The 17,170-nt window shown below is 74.5% G+C and overlaps 1 protein-coding gene across 3 annotated transcripts; it reads left to right on the top strand.

The window, feature by feature from the left end:
• On the top strand, positions 1–16,660 carry LOC140648639 (uncharacterized). 3 transcript variants are annotated; one of them, XM_072854962.1, is made up of 6 exons: positions 9,108–9,232; positions 11,143–11,253; positions 11,683–11,808; positions 12,251–12,358; positions 12,800–12,910; positions 13,887–16,660. In XM_072854962.1, the coding sequence occupies exons 2-6, from the start codon at positions 11,175–11,177 to the stop codon at positions 15,284–15,286; spliced, it is 1,824 nt and encodes a 607-aa protein (XP_072711063.1). In that variant the 5' UTR covers positions 9,108–9,232; positions 11,143–11,174; the 3' UTR covers positions 15,287–16,660. The 3 variants fall into 3 exon arrangements, with proteins under 3 accessions (XP_072711065.1, XP_072711063.1, XP_072711064.1); XM_072854964.1 differs by lacking the exons at positions 9,108–9,232; positions 11,143–11,253; positions 11,683–11,808; positions 12,251–12,358; positions 12,800–12,910 and adding exons at positions 1–107; positions 250–376; positions 1,544–1,648; positions 1,992–2,877 and having other exon boundaries at positions 14,230–16,660; XM_072854963.1 differs by lacking the exon at positions 12,251–12,358.
• Positions 16,661–17,170: the final 510 nt, after the last annotated feature.

Below are 17,170 nucleotides of genomic sequence, written 5' to 3'. Positions count from 1 at the left end.
CCGGTGGTGGCTCCGCCGGCGCCATCGCGGGGCTCCGTGCCGGTTCCCCCCCCCCCCCGCCCCCCCCCGGGCGGCCCCCCCCCCCGCCCCGGGCAGCGATGCAGCCGGTAAGGCCGCGCGGGAAGCGGCGGGGGGCGGGGGACGGTCCCGGTCCCGAGGCCGAGACCCGCCGTCCCCGCGGGTCCGCGCCTCGGCCGCGGCTCTTGTTCGCCGGGCCCCGGCCCCCTCAGCCCCGGCTCCGCTTCTCAGGGCGCGGTGACGTTCGAGGACGTGGCCGTGGAGTTCTCCCCCGCGGAGTGGGCGGCGCTGGCCGGCTGGCAGCGGCGGCTGCACCGGGAGGTGATGCTGGAGAACGCCCGCCTGGTCGCCAGCCTGGGTAAGGCCGCGCCGGGGCTGAGCCGGGGCCGGGGCTAAGCTGGGGTCCGGAGACTCGGGCAGAGTCCGGAGGCTGCGCCGGGGTCTGGAGCCAGGGTCCAGGGCTGAGCTGGGGGTCCAGGGCTGAGCCGGGGTCCAGGGCTGAGCCGGGGTCCGGAGGCTGAGCCGGGGTCCAGGGCTGAGCTGGGATCCAGAGGCTGAGCCGGGGTTCAGGGCTGAGCCGGGGTCCAGAGGCTGAGCCGGGGGTCCAGAGGCTGAGCCGAGGTCCGGAGCCAGGGTCCAGAGGCTGAGCCGGGGGTCCAGGGCTGAGCCGGGGGTCCAGAGGCTGAGCTGGGATCCAGGGCTGAGCCGGGGTCTGGAGGCTGAGCCAGGGCTTGGAGCCGGGGTCCAGGGCTGAGCTGGGATCCAGAGGCTGAGCCGAGGTCCGGAGCCAGGGTCCAGAGGCTGAGCCGGGGTTCAGGGCTGAGCCGGGGTCCAGAGGCTGAGCCAGGGTCCAGAGGCTGAGCCGGGGGTCCAGGGCTGAGCTGGGATCCAGAGGCTGAGCCGGGGTCCAGAGGCTGAGCCGGGGTCCAGAGGCTGAGCCGGGGTCCAGGGCTGAGCCGGGGTCCAGGGCTGAGCTGGGATCCAGAGGCTGAGCCGGGGTCCAGGGCTGAGCCGGGGGTCCAGGGCTGAGCTGGGATCCAGAGGCTGAGCCGGGGTCCGGAGGCTGAGCCGGGGTCCAGAGCCAGGGGTCCAGGGCTGAGCCGGGGTCCAGGGCTGAGCCAGGGTCCAGAGGCTGAGCCGAGGTCCGGAGCCAGGGTCCAGAGGCTGAGCTGGGGGTCTGGAGGCTGAGTTGGGGTCCAGGGCTGAGCCAGGGTCCGGAGGCTGAGCCGGGGGTCCGCAGCCCGAGCCCCTCCGGCCGGCTGTGCGCGGGCAGAGCCCGACCTGCCGTCTCTCCACGCAGAGCGGGGCGGCAGCGCGCCCGCTGCCCTGCCCGGGCTCGCCGAGTCCGACCCTGGTGCGTGAGGAATAACGGCTCCAGGTACCCCGGCCCCGCTGCTCCCCACCCCGGCGCGCCCCGGTTCACTGCCACGGCTCCCGCAGCCGGCGTCCCCTGGGCCCGTCCCCCGGTGACGGTGACGCTCCTCGGGCGGCTCCGCGGATGCTGAGGTTTCTCTCTCCCGCACAGGCCCTGAGTCCAAGCTCATCCACAAAATGGAGCCCGGGGAGGAGTCGCACCAGGGGGTCCCCTGTGGCGGGGGGGACGGCGGAGCTCCCGACACCTCCGGCACCTGTGAGTGACCGTGGGGACGCCCCGCGTGGCCGGGGGCACCGGGCTGGGAAATCAGCGCGGGTTTAGTAAGTCAGAGAGGGAAGCCCCGAGCGTGGGACGAGGCGGCGGGTCCCAGCCAGACCCCCACCCCAGACGGGGTCCCGTCTGGCGTCCTCACCGGGTGGGTTTGGGTGTCCCACCTCGGCCCCCCCGGCCCAGTTGTCCCGTGGGCGTCGCAGGAGCGAGGGGAGGCCGCAGCGGGCGAGGAGCCGGTGCCGCGGGCACGGGGACTGCCGCGGGTCCGTGCTGGCGGTGCCCCCGCCCCGGGACACCCCCCGCCGTGACTGCGCTCCTGTTCCCGCAGCTGCCGGGGGCGGGACGGACGGCGAGGACCTGTCTGAGGACGACAACCGGGGACGCCGGGCCCCGTGCGCGTCGCCAGCTGGGACGGCCGAGGAGTCGGGCTGCCGCGGGCTCTGCTCCGGCTGCCGCGCCGCGGAGCCGGGGCTCTGGGCCGGGGACGCCCCCCGGGAGCTGCCGGGCTGGGAGCCGGGGGAGCCGCCGCTGGAGGCGCCCGGGGCGGGGGGCGGGGGGCCGCTCATCTGCGGCACCTGCGGGCAGAGCTTCGAGGACGAGGCCGGGCTGAGCGCGCACCAGGGCGAGCACCCGCGCCCGGCGCCCTCCTACCAGTGCGGCGCCTGCGGCAAGGCTTTCCGCCACCACCGCAACCTCCTGACGCACAAGAAGCACCGGGGCCAGCGCTGGCACGCCTGCACGGAGTGCGGCGGGACCTTCTGCTTGAAGGGGGACCTGCTGCGGCACCGGGCGAGCCACGGCGGCGAGGGCGGCTACGCCTGCCCGCTCTGCGGGGACAGCTTCCGGCACAAGCGCGACCTGCAGGCGCACCGCAAGGAGCACGCCGGCGACGCGCGCCCCAAGTGCCCCGAGTGCGAGGAGCGCTTCGAGGACGAGGCCAGCCTGAGCCGGCACCGGGCCACCCACTGCGAGGAGCGACCCTTCCTCTGCAGGCGCTGCGACCGCAGCTTCAGCTGGAAGGAGAGCCTGATCATCCACCAGCGCAGCCACGCGCAGGAGCGCTCCCACAAGTGCCCCGTCTGCGGCCGCGGCTTCAGCCGCAGCGGCAACCTGCTGGTGCACCAGCGCGTGCACACGGGCGAGCGGCCCTTCGCCTGCCCCCAGTGCGACAAGTCCTTCTGCAACAAGGCCAACCTCATCACGCACAAGAAGCTCCACCGGCGCTACAAGACCTTCGCCTGCTCCCAGTGCCGCCTGGGCTTCAGCTCCCAGAGCAAGCTGCTGCTGCACCAGCGGGCGCACGGGGAGGGGGACGAGGGGACCCTCCGGGCGGGGGACGACCCGGCGGGCTGCCAGCAGTAGCTGCGGCTGCTCTCCGGCGCGGGAGAGGGCTTATCCCCCTGCGGAGGGGCCCGGAGGGCTGGAGGGGGGCTCATCCTGCGCCCGCCGGGCGCGGCTTTGCCGGCACCCGCTGCCTGCTCCCCGGGGCTTGGCCCGGTGCACGTCCAGGACCTGGGAGCCCCGCGCTCCGCGCCCCTTCGGACCTCGAAAATTCCTTCCGGGCCACTTCTCCGTTTTCCCTTCAGACCTTGGAATATCCCTGCAGGGCGCTTCCCAGTTCTCCCAGTCCCACCAGTGCCCTGCCCCCGCGGGGGGCTGTCTCCTCGCCGCCGCGTTTAAAGCCGGAAGAGAGCGATGCCCGCGCCGGGGGAGGCAGCCCGAGGGCCGGAGCCCTCCCTGGGCCGGAGCCTCTCCCCGCTGCCCAGCTTTCGGCCCCCGGTCTTCCCCTCAGAGGGCTGCTGGGGGTGGGCTGGTGGCTCTGGGGGATGAACAGCACCCGGGACCCCCGCCCCGACCCACTCCCCTGGGCGTAGCGGGCGCCGCCGGGCGCTGGCGGGGTGAAGCCGGGGCGGTGGGGCAGGGCAGCCGCCCCATCCCCGGCCCCCCGGCCCCTTCCCCAGCTCACCCAGCGCGGGCTGCACCGGTGAAACCGTGCCCGGGGCCATGGGGTGCCCGGGGCGCTGGGGCGCGGAGCGTGGCCGCGTGCCGGGCTGGTGGGACCCCCGTCTGCCGGAGCGCGTCCCCCACCCCGCAGGGCTGCCGGGGCCGGTGGGCTGCCCTGGCTCTGCCCGGCCCCTGGGCCGCGATCCCTCCCTGGGGCTGGGGCAGCTCCTGGCAGGTCCCTGCGGGGACGCGTCTGTCCCCGTACAGATGTCCCCGGGTCCCGCCGCGTCTGCGCGTTGGAGCCGTTCCTGCCCCGTAGCGCTGCCCGAAGCAGGGGACGGCAGCTGGGCGGCCGGGGTGGGAGCGGGGAAGGCGCTGTGGGGCTGCGGGCAGGACCCCCCGGGCTCGTCTCGCCCGTCCGTTCTCCTGCTGGCGCTGAGCGGGGCCCTGCGCCGCCGCAGGTCCCGGTGACGTTCGAGGACGTGGCTGCCCGATTCTCCTGGGAGGAGCGGAGCTCTCGCTCGCTCTCCCGAGTGGCGGGTGCCAGCGCCACGGGAGCCAGCACTTTCCCACGGAGGATTTTCCTCTCGGAGACGGTGCTGCCCGCTGCCCAGCTCGCGTCCCGGTGCTCGCTGGCGGGAGCTAGAGCACGGCGTGCTTTCTGCGGCTCGGCCGCGCCGTCCCGGGGTAGGGTCACGCCGTGGGGCTCGCCGTTAGTGCCTGGCCCCTTTGCTGGCCATGCCCCGCGTTTTGGGGTGCAGACCCCTTCTAGGAGCGGGCGTGTGATGCCCCGGGCTTCCCCCGTGGGCTGAGAGCCGGTTGTAGCCGTTGTGGCGTGCGGCTCGCCAGCTCTGCCTGCCGCTCGCCTCTCTCCTCCTCGCCAGCTCCGGGAACCCGTCCCTGGGCAGGAGCGGGCGGCCATCGTCACCTGGAAGCTGGCCACCCCGGGCTGCTACCGCTCCGTGGCCAGCCGATCCGGTGTGGGCAAGTCAAGGGCGGGTCCCGTGGTGACGGTCATTCTCAACGGTGCGTCGGTGCCCGCGGTCACTTTGGGGGACCCTGCCGACCCCCCGGCCCCGGCTGGTGACACCGTATCGAGGCCGCGGGAGAAATTCGGCTGCAGGGGGTGGTGGAGCTGAAGGCAGGCTGGAGCCCGGCTGGACGCCGCCGTGGCCGGCACCACCGGCCCGCTGCAGCCTCCGCGACATCTGGAGGCGAAGGGCGAGCGCATCTGCACGGAGCGGCCCCGGGACGGGGACGTGCACCCGCGTCGCCCGGCCCCTGCTCCCGCGGGGCGGGAGGTGGGTGCCGACTGCGCCCGCGGCCTGGCCGCCCCGCCGGCGCGAAGGGCTGAGCCGTGCCGGGCACCCGACCCGTCCCTGTGCTGCTTCCCCGGGACCCGCCGCGTTCTTCTGAACCCCTTCGTACCTTAGCTTGAAATGGCACGGGGAGCCGTGCCTGGGAGGAGGGGCCGCCTCGCCCAGTTCTGGGGAGCGTGGCCACCCGGTTCGGTTCGTGGCCGGTGGCTTTTCCCCTGGGCACCGCACAGCAGCGGTTCCCCTGTCCGCGGGTAAGCGTGGGGGTCCGTCGGCGCGTTTGAAGTCACGGAGCACCACGTTGTCGCTGATCTCTCACGGTTGAATAAATCCCTTTTGCAGAAGCGTGGCTGTTGGTTTGGGCGAGCGGTTGCCCGTGCCACGGCAGCGCCCTGCGAGCAGCTCGGCGCTGGTCGGGGAGCGGCCGGGAGCCGGGCAGGGTGGGCGAGGGCGTCTGCAGAGGGAGGGCGAAGGAGCAGAAGAGGGGAAACGGCAGCTCCTGGGCTCGGAGATCCTGGCCGCCTGGGCACCCCTGAGCGGTGGGAGGGGGCCGCGGGCTGAAGCGAGCCGCCGGCGCTGAGCTCGGCAAAGCACGAGCAGCGCTGGAAGGAGGCTGGGAAAGCACCAAAGCCGCTGCGTCGGCTCCTCGGAAGGACCAGCAGGTCGGGAGAGGCCGGCGAAATGCCGCCGGCCATTTGGCAGCACCTCGGGGGCCGAGCCGGGGCGGGCAGGCGTTTGCTGCCTGCGAGGAGGAGGAGGCGTGCGCGGCGCTGGCGGGCGCGCCGGGTCCTGTGGCTCGTGCCCCCGGGCGAGGCTAGCCGCAGCCCGCGGTGCACGAGGCCACCCTGCCCTCGCCCAGCCCCGGCACCCGTCCCAGGGACGCTTTCGGGGCTGAGGTCCGGAGCCCGCTGTGTCCCCGCCGCCCTGCGGCACCCGCGCCCAGGGGGTGGATGGCACCCGCGCCCGCGTCTCGCCGGAGGCCGCTCCCGGTGCTGGGGGACTTCACGTGGCACCGCAGGAGGGACGGGGTGGTTCACGTGCGGAGACCCCGCTCGGGCGATGGCACGGCCCGAGTCGGAGGCAGGGGGCAGCTGCAGACAGACGGACGTCCCGCCCGGGGCCTTGCCGTCCGCTGACGCTCAAGGGGCCGCTCTGCCCTGGGCGCGGGGCTGCCGGGGCTGAGCCGGGTCCCGCTCCCGGCACCCCTGGTCCCGGCCGGACTCTTCTCCCACAGGCAGCGGTGCCGGGGCAGGCAGGGAGGAAGGACAGGGCCCTGAGGAAGCGCCGGCAGGGCTGGAGCCGGCACGGTGGGGAGGAGGCGAGACTCGACAAGCATCTCGCGGGCGTCACCGTCAGCGGGAGCCGGCGTGAGTCAGGGCCGGCGCAGGCGGCGGCAGGATCCAGGCCGTCTGTGGGCAGCGGAGGCGGCGAAGCCTCTGGGACAAGCGTCAGCGGCGCTTCAACGCTCGGGGATGGATGGGATCGCGGCGCTCGGATCGGACGCTGGGATCGCGGCGCTCCCGGTGAGGCCGAGGACGGGCGCGGAGCTGCCGAGCCCACGCAGCGTGCCCGGGAGACGCAGCGGCCTCCGGGAGGGAAGGGACGTCTCTCCTCGGCCCCGATGCGGGACGCGAAGGCGAACGCTGCGATGAACACGCGGCCTGGAGGGATTGCACGTGCCGCGGCTCCCATGGGTTCGTGCTGCTGGCCGCGGGCGCCGTTTCGAAGCAGAGGTGACGCTCGCCCAGCGTGGCGCTGCACGGCTCGTCGCGGCTGGGACGGGCAGGAGGGTGCCGTGCCGGCGGGGGAGATGCAGCCCCTCGCCTGACGGTGCCCAGGGCCCCGCTCGGCGGGTGCTGCTCCCCGTCTCCGCTCGAAGAGCCGTCGGGGACACCGCAGGCGGAGCTGCAGCTCTGCACAGAGGGGCCGCGGCCAGCCGCGGCCGAGCCGTCTGCTTCCCGGCACGGGGCTGTGCCGCCCTCACGGTCTGCCGAGAAGCGTCGAGTCACGTCGGGTCTCGGACAAAGGCTTTGTAAGTCGCCGCATTAATCGAATGGCCGCAGCCCCGACACGCGGGGCAGGGGTGTGGCAGGACCAGCGCTCGCTGCCCGGCCCCGGCCACGAACGGGCGGGATGCTCGGCCTGCGCCCCGGCACCGCGGGGGGCTGCGAGGCCCCGGCTGGGCACGGGCACGGGCACGAGCAGCGCGGGTCCCGGGTGCCGACAGCTCTCCGCAGCGCGGGTCCCGGGTCCCTCCCGCCGTCCCCTCGGCAGCTGGGTGCCCGGCGCTGCCCGGTGTCCCCATCCCTGCAGCCCGTCCCCGAACTGCGGGTGCAGAGGAGCCAAGAAGAGCGGCCGGAGCCATTGCTCGCCGGGAGCAAGCAGGGAGAGGGGATGAGGGGGAGGCTGGGCCGCGGCCCCGGAGCCGGGTCCTGGGGCCGGCACCGGTGGGAGCAGAAGGGACGGCGTGCCCGGGCCGCGCCGGCTGGCAGTCGTGGTGCCGCGTGGAGCCGCGCCAGGGCTGGCAGGGAGCTGGCACACCCTGTGCCGTGCCAGGCGTGGCCCCGGCCCCGCTTCTGTGAGAGCCGAAGCTCCGGGAACCTGGCTCGCTGGCACGGCGGCTGGCTCGGAGCGTGGATTTAAACGCTCGGAGCTCGTGGGAGGCGACGGCCTCGCCGCGTTCGGCATCGCAGCACCCACAGGACCGGCGTCCTCCGCCTCAGGCCCCGCTCCTCCTGCTCCTGCCTCTGCAGCGGTGGGGGCCGTTCCCCTCCGCAATCCCGTCCCAGACCCCCCGGCTGCGCCAAGCCGAGGGTGCAGAGGGTGCCAGAGCGGCGGGAGGGCGTTGGGGGCTTGGGCCGTGGGACACGGGGCCCTCTGCCCGCTCTGGGCCGGTCCCCGCTTCTCGACCGGCTCACCCGCCCCGGCCGAAGCCCCCCTGCCCTCCAGCCCCCGCCCTGTCGAGGCTGTCCCCAGCCCCGCCGCCGGGTGGGTGACAAGCGGGTGGCACGTCCCCCTCGTCCCGTCGCCCCGCGGATCTCTCCCTCTGCCCTTGCTGGCACCCAGACCCGGCACCCTGCACCCCTTCCCGCCAGCTCCGACACCAGGCTTCCCTGCTGGCCTCCCCTGGCTGCTTCATCGCCCCCATGTCCCCGTGTCCCCACGTCCTCATGTCCCCCACATCCGCATGTCCCCACGTCCTCGCGTCCCCGTGTCCCCACGTCCCCATGTCCTCACATCCCCACGTCCCCATGTCCCCCACATCCCCACGTCCTCACGTCCCCATGTCCCCACATCCCCATGTCCCCCACATCCCCACGTCCTCGTGTCCCCATGTCCCCCACATCCTCATGTCCCCGTGTCCCCACGTCCTCACGTCCCCGTGTCCCCACATCCTCATGTCCCCGTGTCCCCATGTCCCCATGTCCCCACGTCCTCACGTCCCCATGTCCCCACGTCCTCATGTCCCCACATCCCCATGTCCCCCACATCCGCATGTCCCCACGTCCTCACGTCCCCGTGTCCCCACGTCCCCATGTCCTCCACATCCCCACGTCCTCGTGTCCCCATGTCCCCCACATCCCCATGTCCCCACGTCCTCATGTCCATGTGTCCCCACGTCCCCATGTCCTCATGTCCCCACGTCCTCACGTCCCCATGTCCCCACGTCCCCCCGTTCCCATGTCCTCATGTCCCCACATCTCCACATCCCCACGTCCTCGTGTCCCCACGTCCTCATGTCCCCCACATCCCCATGTCCCGACGTCCTCATGTCCATGTGTCCCCACATCCCCATGTCCTCATGTCCCCACGTCCTCACGTCCCCACATCCCCATGTCCCCACATCCTCACGTCCCCGTGTCCCCACATCCCCATGTCCCCCACGTCCTCACGTCCCCATGTCCCCACGTCCCCCCGTCCCCATGTCCACATGTCCCCACATCTCCACGTCCCCATGTCCCCCGTCCCCCGTCCCTCGTCCCGCTGGGGCTCATCCCCCGCTGCCTCCCCCCTTATCACGACCAATACCGCTCACGACTGTGTCGCGGTCCCGGTGACACCCCCCTCCCGGCGGGACCGGCTGCCCCCCCCCCCCCCCCCCCACCGCCCCCCCCGGGGCGGGGGCACCCGGGGGGCTGGGTCGCCCCGCCCGCCGGGGCCCGGCGGACCCCGGAGCCGGGGGGGCCGGACTACAGCTCCCGGCAGCCCGCGGGCCCGCAGCCTTTGTCTGCCCCGCCGCCCGCTGCGCTCCCGCCCGCGGCGGCCATCGGCGGCGGAGCCCGCGCTGCCGCCCCGCTGCGCGCCGGCGGTGAGAGCGGGGCGGGGGCACCGGGGGGGGCACCGGGGCGAGGGGCGGGGGCCGAGCGGCGATGGGGACGCGGGGGGTGGTGTCCTGGGGCCGAGCACCGCGGGACACCCCCCCCCGGAGGAGCCCCGGCTCCAGCGGGCCCCGCCGGGGCGGGTGCGGCGGGAGGGGGCGCGGGGGGCAGCGCCGGGAGGGGGGGGCCCCGGCAGAGCCGCGGGGCCGCCTTCCCCCGGGCCGCGTCCCCCGGGCGGGGGCTGCCAGCCCCGGCACGCCGGCGGGGCCCGGGGCTGCCGAGGGGGCGCGGAGCCCCCGCCGCGCCGGCACCCACGGCCCCGCGGGGCGAACGCGGCCCCGACCCTGCCGCAGCCCCGCGGGCTCCTCCCGGGGCGCGCAGCGGCGGGGGGGGGGGGTGGCGGAGCCGGGGGCCTTCGCCTTCCTCTTGCAGCGGCCGCCGGGGGACCCGGCCGCCGACCCCGCCGCAGCCGGGGATCCCCGCTCCCGGGCGGCTCCCGGGCGGCTCCCGGGCCCGGGCCGCTGGCGGGTCCGTTTCCCGGGCCGCTGGAGCCCGGCGTGGGCCGGGGCCCGGTACGAGCCGGCGCTCTCGGCAGCAGCCCCCGGTGCCGGCCCTTCGCCGAGCCCCGCGGCGGCTCCGGGACCTGCTGCCTGCGGCGGGGCGCGGCCGGGGCCGGCGGCCCTCGGCCCCCCGGGGCGGGCGGGCGTGGAAGGGGCCGCGGCGCGGCGGGGGGACGGCGGGGTCTGGTTTCCCCAGGGCCTAGGAGCGGGGGACGCGCCGGGGCGGGGAGTCGCGGGTCTGCGGTCTCAGGGGTGCGGGGAGGTGGAAGCCGTGGCGGTGGAAGCCTGTTCGGGAGCGACCCAGCCCCGGCGAGCCCCGAGCACCCACCGTCCACGCGCCCTCCTGGCCCCGGCGCTGGCAGGGGGTCCCTCGGCAGGACCCCGGCCCGCCGAGCAGGGTGCCCTTGGAGCAGGCGGGGCAGCCCGGGCAGGAGGAGGAGGAGGAGGAGGGTGGCCGGCTTCCTCCTCTCCTCCCAAACCCCGCCGGGGCTGCTCCTGGCAGCCGGCGGGCTGCTCCGGTGAGCCCCGAGTTGGAGGAGGGCCGGGGTGGGCTGAGACCCCGGTGCCATCCCTGCCTGCCCGCGCTCGTGCCGCAAGCAGGCGTCGGGGACGTGGCACGTGCGCGGCGGGCCTGGCTCGTGCCGCTCGTGCCACTCGGCCCCTGCGGCACCTCTCCCCTCCTTCCCGCCCGGCGACGCCTGGGTGCTGCCGGGTCTCCCCTCGGGCGCCCGTGCTGCCGGCGGGCTCTGCCGAGACTCCCCTCTTCCTCGCTCTTCATCCCCGGGATGAGCCGCCCTCCTCTGCCCCGTTTTCCCCCTGGATCTCTCTTTCTCGGGAGCGGGGGCCCAGACTGCCCGGTGCCTCCGTGGGTGCCGCTGCCAGCGCTCCCGGCGTCGCTCTGCCCGTCTGCCCACGGGCGCCGGTGCCCGTGCCGTCCCGGCTCCCCGCCGTCGCCCAGGTTCCCCCGTGCCACCCTCCCCCTCGGGCTCCGCAGCTCCCCTCGGCTTCGCTCTGACCCCGTACCGCGGCTGCCGGGCGGGAAGGAGCGGCCGGGGGCGGCGATTTGGGCGATGACGGGGTGACCTGGCACCCGTCCCGTGCTGCCCTGCGCCGCGTAGCCCCCGTGACGCCCCCCGCAGCCCCGCTGCTGGCGGCAGCTTCCCGGGGTGGACGTGGGGCGATGGGGGTTTGGGAAGGGATGGAGGGGGGGGAATCGGCACAGCCCGGCCGTGCCGGCGCGGCGAGGCCGGAGGTCAGCGTCCTCCGGAGCAGCCGCGTGCCTGCGGGCGCTCCCTGCGACCGGGGCAGGCTGGAAGGAGACTTTCCCGTCCCTCGGGCAGGGTCTTCAGGAGGGACCCCGGGACCCCCGGCGATGGAGCGAGAGGAGAAGCCGTTTGGGGGGGATCCACAGGACGCGAGGCTGCGGGGGACGCCGGACCCCTGCGGCCCAGGTGAGGCTGCCGAAAGCTCCCGCGGGGACCTGGCTGCCCTGGCACCGTGGGGACTTCGCAGACCCCCGCCCTCCCTCCCCCCCTGCCAGGCCCCGGGACCCCCGGCGCTGAGCTGCCGCGTCCTGCAGAGCCACGCGGGGCGTTGGCGTGGCCCGGCGCCGGGCACCGGGCTGGTTTCAGTCGGGTGAGGGTCCCCGCCGGGCAGCAGGGAGGGACTGGGGCCGTCGCTGCCCGCGGCGGGGTGGGGGTCCGTGCCTCCGGCCCCTGGTTTCCCCCCGTAGTACCCGCGGGGGAGGCTTCGTGCCCCCGCGCCCGGCGCAGGGCTACGGTGGGAGCGTGGAGCCCGCGGCGTCGCCGCTCGCAGCCGCCGGCGTGATGCCAGGCTGCCCACGCTGCCCGGGACCCCGCGAGCGGCTTTGCCTCCCGCAGGAAAGGGCTGGGCTGGCGTGAAGTGTGAGATCGTGGTGAAAACGGAGCCGGAGGACGAGTCCTACATTGGGTGTCCCCAGGGCCTGGAAGCCACCGTCCCCGGCGTCCCCGGCTACCCCGGCACTGGTGAGCAGAGCGGGCGGCTGCGGGAGGGCTGGGAGCTCGGCGAGACCCGGGGACCGAGTCCCCTGTCCCGTACCGACTGCGCCGGGTGACGTCCGGGTGGGGACGTGGGAAAGGCCGTTGCACCGGGGAGCTTTGCTGGGACAGCGCGTGCCCGGTGCCGTTCGGTAACTGGGAATTCCCTTCTGCAGGAAGAGGAGCGGTTCCGTCTCTTGCGTAACAAATATTTAATAACTCTGGGTGCTCCGGGTCCCCGCGGTTCTGTGGCTGGGCCCCCCCGGGTTTCCCGGGGGACTGGGCCGGTGGCTGCAGGGAGCTCCCGGGAACCTGGGAGTAACGAGCGGCGAGCCGGAGCCGGTGCCGGCACGGGCGGAGCGTGGGGACGTCCCCGAGCGCTCGGTCCGTCCCCGAGCCGGCCGCGCGCGCCGCGCCTCTCCTCCCGCAGGCATCAAAGCGGAGGTCGTCGTTAAAAGCGAGCCCGAGGACGCGGCGTACGGCGGTTACTGCCCCGGCACCCAGGAGGGGGCCGTGCCCGACCCCCCCCCCGCTGCCTGTGAGTGGGGCTGGGGGGCCGGGAGGGGAGCGGGGACGCGGCCGGGGGCGGCCGGACGCTTTGCGGGCTGCCGGCGGCGCGGGGCCCGTGCAGGGGTGCTGGGTGCTGGGGCGGGAGACGAGCTCGGCAGAGGGCACCCGGCCGGGCACGGGGCCTGGAAGAGCCGCCGCTCTCGGTGCCCTGCTGCTGCCCGCCCTGTCACCCCTCGGAGCCCGCTCTGCCACGGCAGCGCTGCTGCCTGCCGGGGCTGCCGGAGGCGGCCATCCCGTGCCACCCCGGGGACGGTGACGCTTTCCCGTGCCACCCCGGGGACGGTGAGACTCCGCGGGAGTCCCACGAGAGCCCAGCCCACCGGCGGTGCCGGCAGCTGGGGTCAAAAGCCCACCCGCGGCTCCCCTGGCCCTGCCCGCGCCCGCCATAGCACCGCGCTCACCGCCGCAGGCGATGCCAAGCCCGAGATCATCGTGAAGGTGGAGCCGGAGGAGGAGCCGTTCATCGGGTGCCCCCGAGGTCTGGGTGACCCCAGAGCTCCCGGCCACCGCGGCGGCACAGGTGAGCACCGGGGCGGCTCCGGGGGGTCCGGCGGGACGGGGAGAGGTGGGTGTGGGGGCGAGCGCCCCGGACACGCGAAGCGTCGGAGCAGGTCAGCCCGCCGAGAGCCCGGGGTGCGGGATCCTGCCCTGCGTACCCGGGGCAGCCGTGAGCCGGCTGCGGCTGCGGGGAGGCGGTGGGCGGGTGGAGGCGGCTGCGCGGGTCCCACCACAGCCTCGCGGGTCCCACCGCAGCCTCCCAGCCCGGGGAGCAAAGCCTGGGCTGCCCGGCGAGCTCGGGGCAGCCTCGCCGCTGGCTTTCGGCGGTCGGGGGAGCGACCGTCCCCGGGGCTGGGGCTGCAACCGACGCCGCTCCCACGGCCACCGTAGCCCCCCGTCCCTCTCCCGGCCACGTCCCGAACCCGGCAGAAAGCCGCCGGGAGGGACCCCCGGTGCCGCCGCCAGCCAGCCGGGTGAGCCGCTCGTCGTGCTGGGCCTGGCAGAGCTTCGCACCGCTCTTCTGCTTGCTCAGGCAGCCAGAAATCGTTGCACGATTCGCACGTGTCGCAGGAGAGGGCCGAGCACCTCCCCGGCGTCCCTGGCAGCGATGCCGGCCCTGCGGCGTGAGCCGGGGCAGCCGGCGGTGCTGGGGCTGGCAGCCTGGCGTCCCCTGCCCCGAGCTCCCGAAACGGACCCCACGGCTCAAATCCCCCGGGTCTTTGCATCGCTCCCCGGCCTCCTCCGTCAGGAAATCCCAGCGAGGCTGCTCTGGCCCCTGCCGGCCTCGCCGCTCCCGCTCACCGGTGCCGGTGCCGCCCGGCTCAGGGGCCCTTCTGCTCCCCGGGGCTCCGGAGGTGCCTCCCGTCGCGGAAACGGGACTCTCGGGCTGAAGCCGTGGGGGGAATCTCTGCGGTTTGGGCTTTGGAGAGACCGCGCGCGGCACCTTCGGGTGCGCGGAGCCGCGGCAGGTAACGGCGGGGCTCCCCTGCTCTTGGCAGACGGCGACGGCGAGCGGCGTCCCAAGGAGGAGCCGGAGGAGGTGAAACCGGAGGCGGCTGAGCCGGAGCAGAGCCTGGGGGCCGCCTCGAGGGGCTCCCTCGGCCCTTGGCCCCGCGTCAGCCAGTGGACGGTGCGGCAGGCGCAGGGCGCCGTGGCCGAGCTCCGGCGCAGCCCGGCAGCGCCCGGGGGGCCGCGGGCCACCCCCGAGCCCCGGCGGCTCTGCCTGGAGAAGCGCACGGCTCTGGCGGTGCCGGTGAGCAGCGCCGGGCAGAAACCCCCCTCTGCCTGCGGGGCGGGCAGCGCCGCGGCCCCCGGCGCCGAGCCGGCACGGCGTCCCCGCGGCCACTCGGCCGAGCGTCCCTTCGCCTGCAGCGAGTGCGGGAAGAGCTTCCAGCACCGGGGGAACCTCATCACCCACCTGCGGGTGCACACGGGGGAGAAGCCCTTCGCCTGCACCGTCTGCGGCAAGAGCTTCAGCCAGAAGGGCGACCTGATGCGGCACCAGCGCATCCACACCGGTGAGAAGCCGTTCGAGTGCACCGTCTGCGGCAAGAGCTTCTGCTCCAAGCAGACCTTCATCCTGCACCAGCGCATCCACACCGGCGAGAAGCCCTTCTCCTGCACCGAGTGCGGCAAGAGCTTCAACCGCAAGGCCAACTTCATCACCCACCAGAAGATCCACCGCGGCGAGCGCCCCTTCATCTGCGCCGAGTGCGGCAAGGGCTTTTGCGCCAAGAAGACCTTCATCCTCCATCAGAAGATCCACATCGGCGACCGGCCCTTCGGCTGCTCCGAGTGCGGCAAGAGCTTCAGCCGCAACGGCGACCTGACGCGGCACCAGCGCATCCACACCGGCGAGCGCCCCTTCGCCTGCGCCGACTGCGGCAAGTGCTTCAGCCACAACGGCGAGCTGATCAAGCACCAGCGCATCCACACCGGCGAGAAGCCCTTCACCTGCACCGAGTGCGGCAAGAGCTTCAACCGCAAGGGCACCCTCATCACCCACCAGCGCATCCACACCGGCGAGCGCCCCTTCGTCTGCCCCGAGTGCGGCAAGACCTTCAACCTGAAGACCACGCTGATGAAGCACAAGCGCATCCACACGGGCGAGCGTCCCTTCACCTGCCTGGAGTGCGGGAAGAGCTTCAAGTACAAGGGCAACCTCCGGACCCACCACCTCACCCACACGGTGGAGCGGGTCTACCCCTGCACCGAGTGCGGCAAGGTCTTCAGCCACAAGAAGGAGCTGACGGTGCACCAGGGCGTGCACACCGAGGAGAGGATCCTCTCCTGCTACCGGGAGGGCGAGTCCTTCCGCCCCTTCCTCCCCGTGCACCCGCTTCTCGTGTCCTGCGCCAAGCTCCCGGTGCCGCTGGAAGCCTTGGCCAAGTACAAGTAGGAGGGCTGGCGGCGGCGGGGAGAGCCCGGCGTCCTGCCCGCGGCACGTCCCTGCGGCTGGAGCAGTGACGGGAGGAACGGGACCATCGCTAGAGCTCAGGCCTGCTGCGGGGCCGGCGGCGGATCGGGGCCGGTGGTTCTCCCGGCGGTCGGGTGCCGTGGTGGAGCCCCGGGGAGGAAGCGCCGGCCGGGGATGCTGCCGGCTTTCCAGCTCCGGCTGGGGCCGGCGGCCGCTGATGGGGACACACGGCCGGGCTGGGACTCGGAGCGAGCGGGGCCGGCGCTCGGGCCCCGCGCCGGCACCGTTGGCGTCCCCAGGTCACGGGGGGCTTTACGGCAAGAGACGTCGTCCCCGTCCCAAGAGCCGCCGGCTCCTTCGCTGTTCGGAAGCGAATCGCAGAGGGTGGACGTGAGGACGGGGGTCGCCCTCTCCCGCCCCGCCAGCACCGGGCTGCCCCCTCCCCGGGTTTTCTGTCCCCGGTGCCGCGTCCAGCCTGGCTCGGGCACCGGTGCTCGGCGCCGTGGCAGACACGGCCCCCCCTTGTCCCGTGCAAAGGGACCCCCGGTCAGCCGCTGGCCCCGAAGGGGCAATTCTCGAGCCGCGGGTCCTCGTTTCTCCGTGTCCCTCTCCGACGCGCAGACGCTGGACTCGGAGAAGAGCCGACGGCTGCCCCGGTGCGGCGCAGCCCTTCCCTCCCCGGGCGCAGCCCCTTGCCGTGAGGCTCTGTGCGGCGTGGCTGACCCCGGCTCGGGGGCGGCTCAGCACCCCCCTTTCTTTCCCACCACTCCCCCCACGGTTTACCGAGCCGTGGGTTTGGGAGCCTTCCTTCCCCGGGTTTATTGCTTGGCCTGGAGCATCCCCGGCGCCGGCACGGCTCCCGGCGGCCCCTCGCCCTGCTCCCGCCCGAGCTGGGACGCGGCCGGCAGAAGGCTTTTCCTTCTTGCGGTGCCGTGGCGCGGGGGGAGCGGGCTGGCGGGGCCGGGCAGGGCTCTTCCCTCGGCCGTCGGCTCTGCGGTGTTTTTGGGGGGGCCGTGGAGGCGAGAGGGCCCCCCGGCTGTCTCTCCGACTGGCCGCGTGGCTCGAGGCGACGCTCATCGCTTCCTTGCCTCGGTTTCCCCGTCTGTAAAATGGGGGTAATACCACTTGCTGCAGGGCGGCGGGAGGGTTAACCCCTTCCTGACCGCGCAGAGCCCCGGGGGGTGGCGAGTGCTGGGCCGGGGGCCGTCACCGCTGCTGGGGACCGGGGGTGGCTTCGGTGACGTGCGAGAATCCCTCCCGTGAGCCCCTGAGCTGCGGCGGGCGAGGACCGCGTGTATTTATAGCTCCACTCTTCTCTTTTCTGATCGAGAAGCAAATAAAAAGCGGAAGCAAACACCAGGGCGCCCGTTTGTCTGGTACAATTTGCTGGTGCTTGTTTCGGCTCGCCGTCCCTCGCCGTGGGAGCTGCGGGACCCCGCGTCCCTCCTTGCCGGGGGGTTTCTGCCGCCTCCGCCTCGCCCCAGCGTCGTCTGTGGGTGACCCCGACACCCACGGGTCGGTGTTTGTATGTGGGTGCCTGGGCTGCCATCGCGGTCACCGGGGAGCTGCCATCGCAGTCACCGCGGAGCTGCCGCACCGTGCAGTTGCCCTCGCCCGGGTGTTTAACGCCACTTGGGGTGCCCGGGGGTGTCAGAACTGCCCACGGGTGGCACGGTGGCCAGGTGGGTCCTGGGCACGGCCACCCTCTCCCGGCAGCACCGGCAGCTGCCAGGGCGGCAGAGACTTAAAATCGGCCGGGAGGCAGAGCCAGCCCCTGGCCCGGGAGCTCGGCCTGGCCCCGCTCCTCGGTGCTGGAGCACGGCGAGGCCGAGCCGGCGGCCGGTGTGGGCTCGCGCACCAGAGCAA

Source organism: Ciconia boyciana, chromosome 2, assembly GCF_034638445.1.
Source record: "Ciconia boyciana chromosome 2, ASM3463844v1, whole genome shotgun sequence".
NCBI classification, from domain to species: domain Eukaryota; kingdom Metazoa; phylum Chordata; class Aves; order Ciconiiformes; family Ciconiidae; genus Ciconia; species Ciconia boyciana.
The sequence above is the reverse complement of the archived record's forward strand: the minus strand, read 5'-3'. Positions and strand labels throughout refer to the sequence as shown.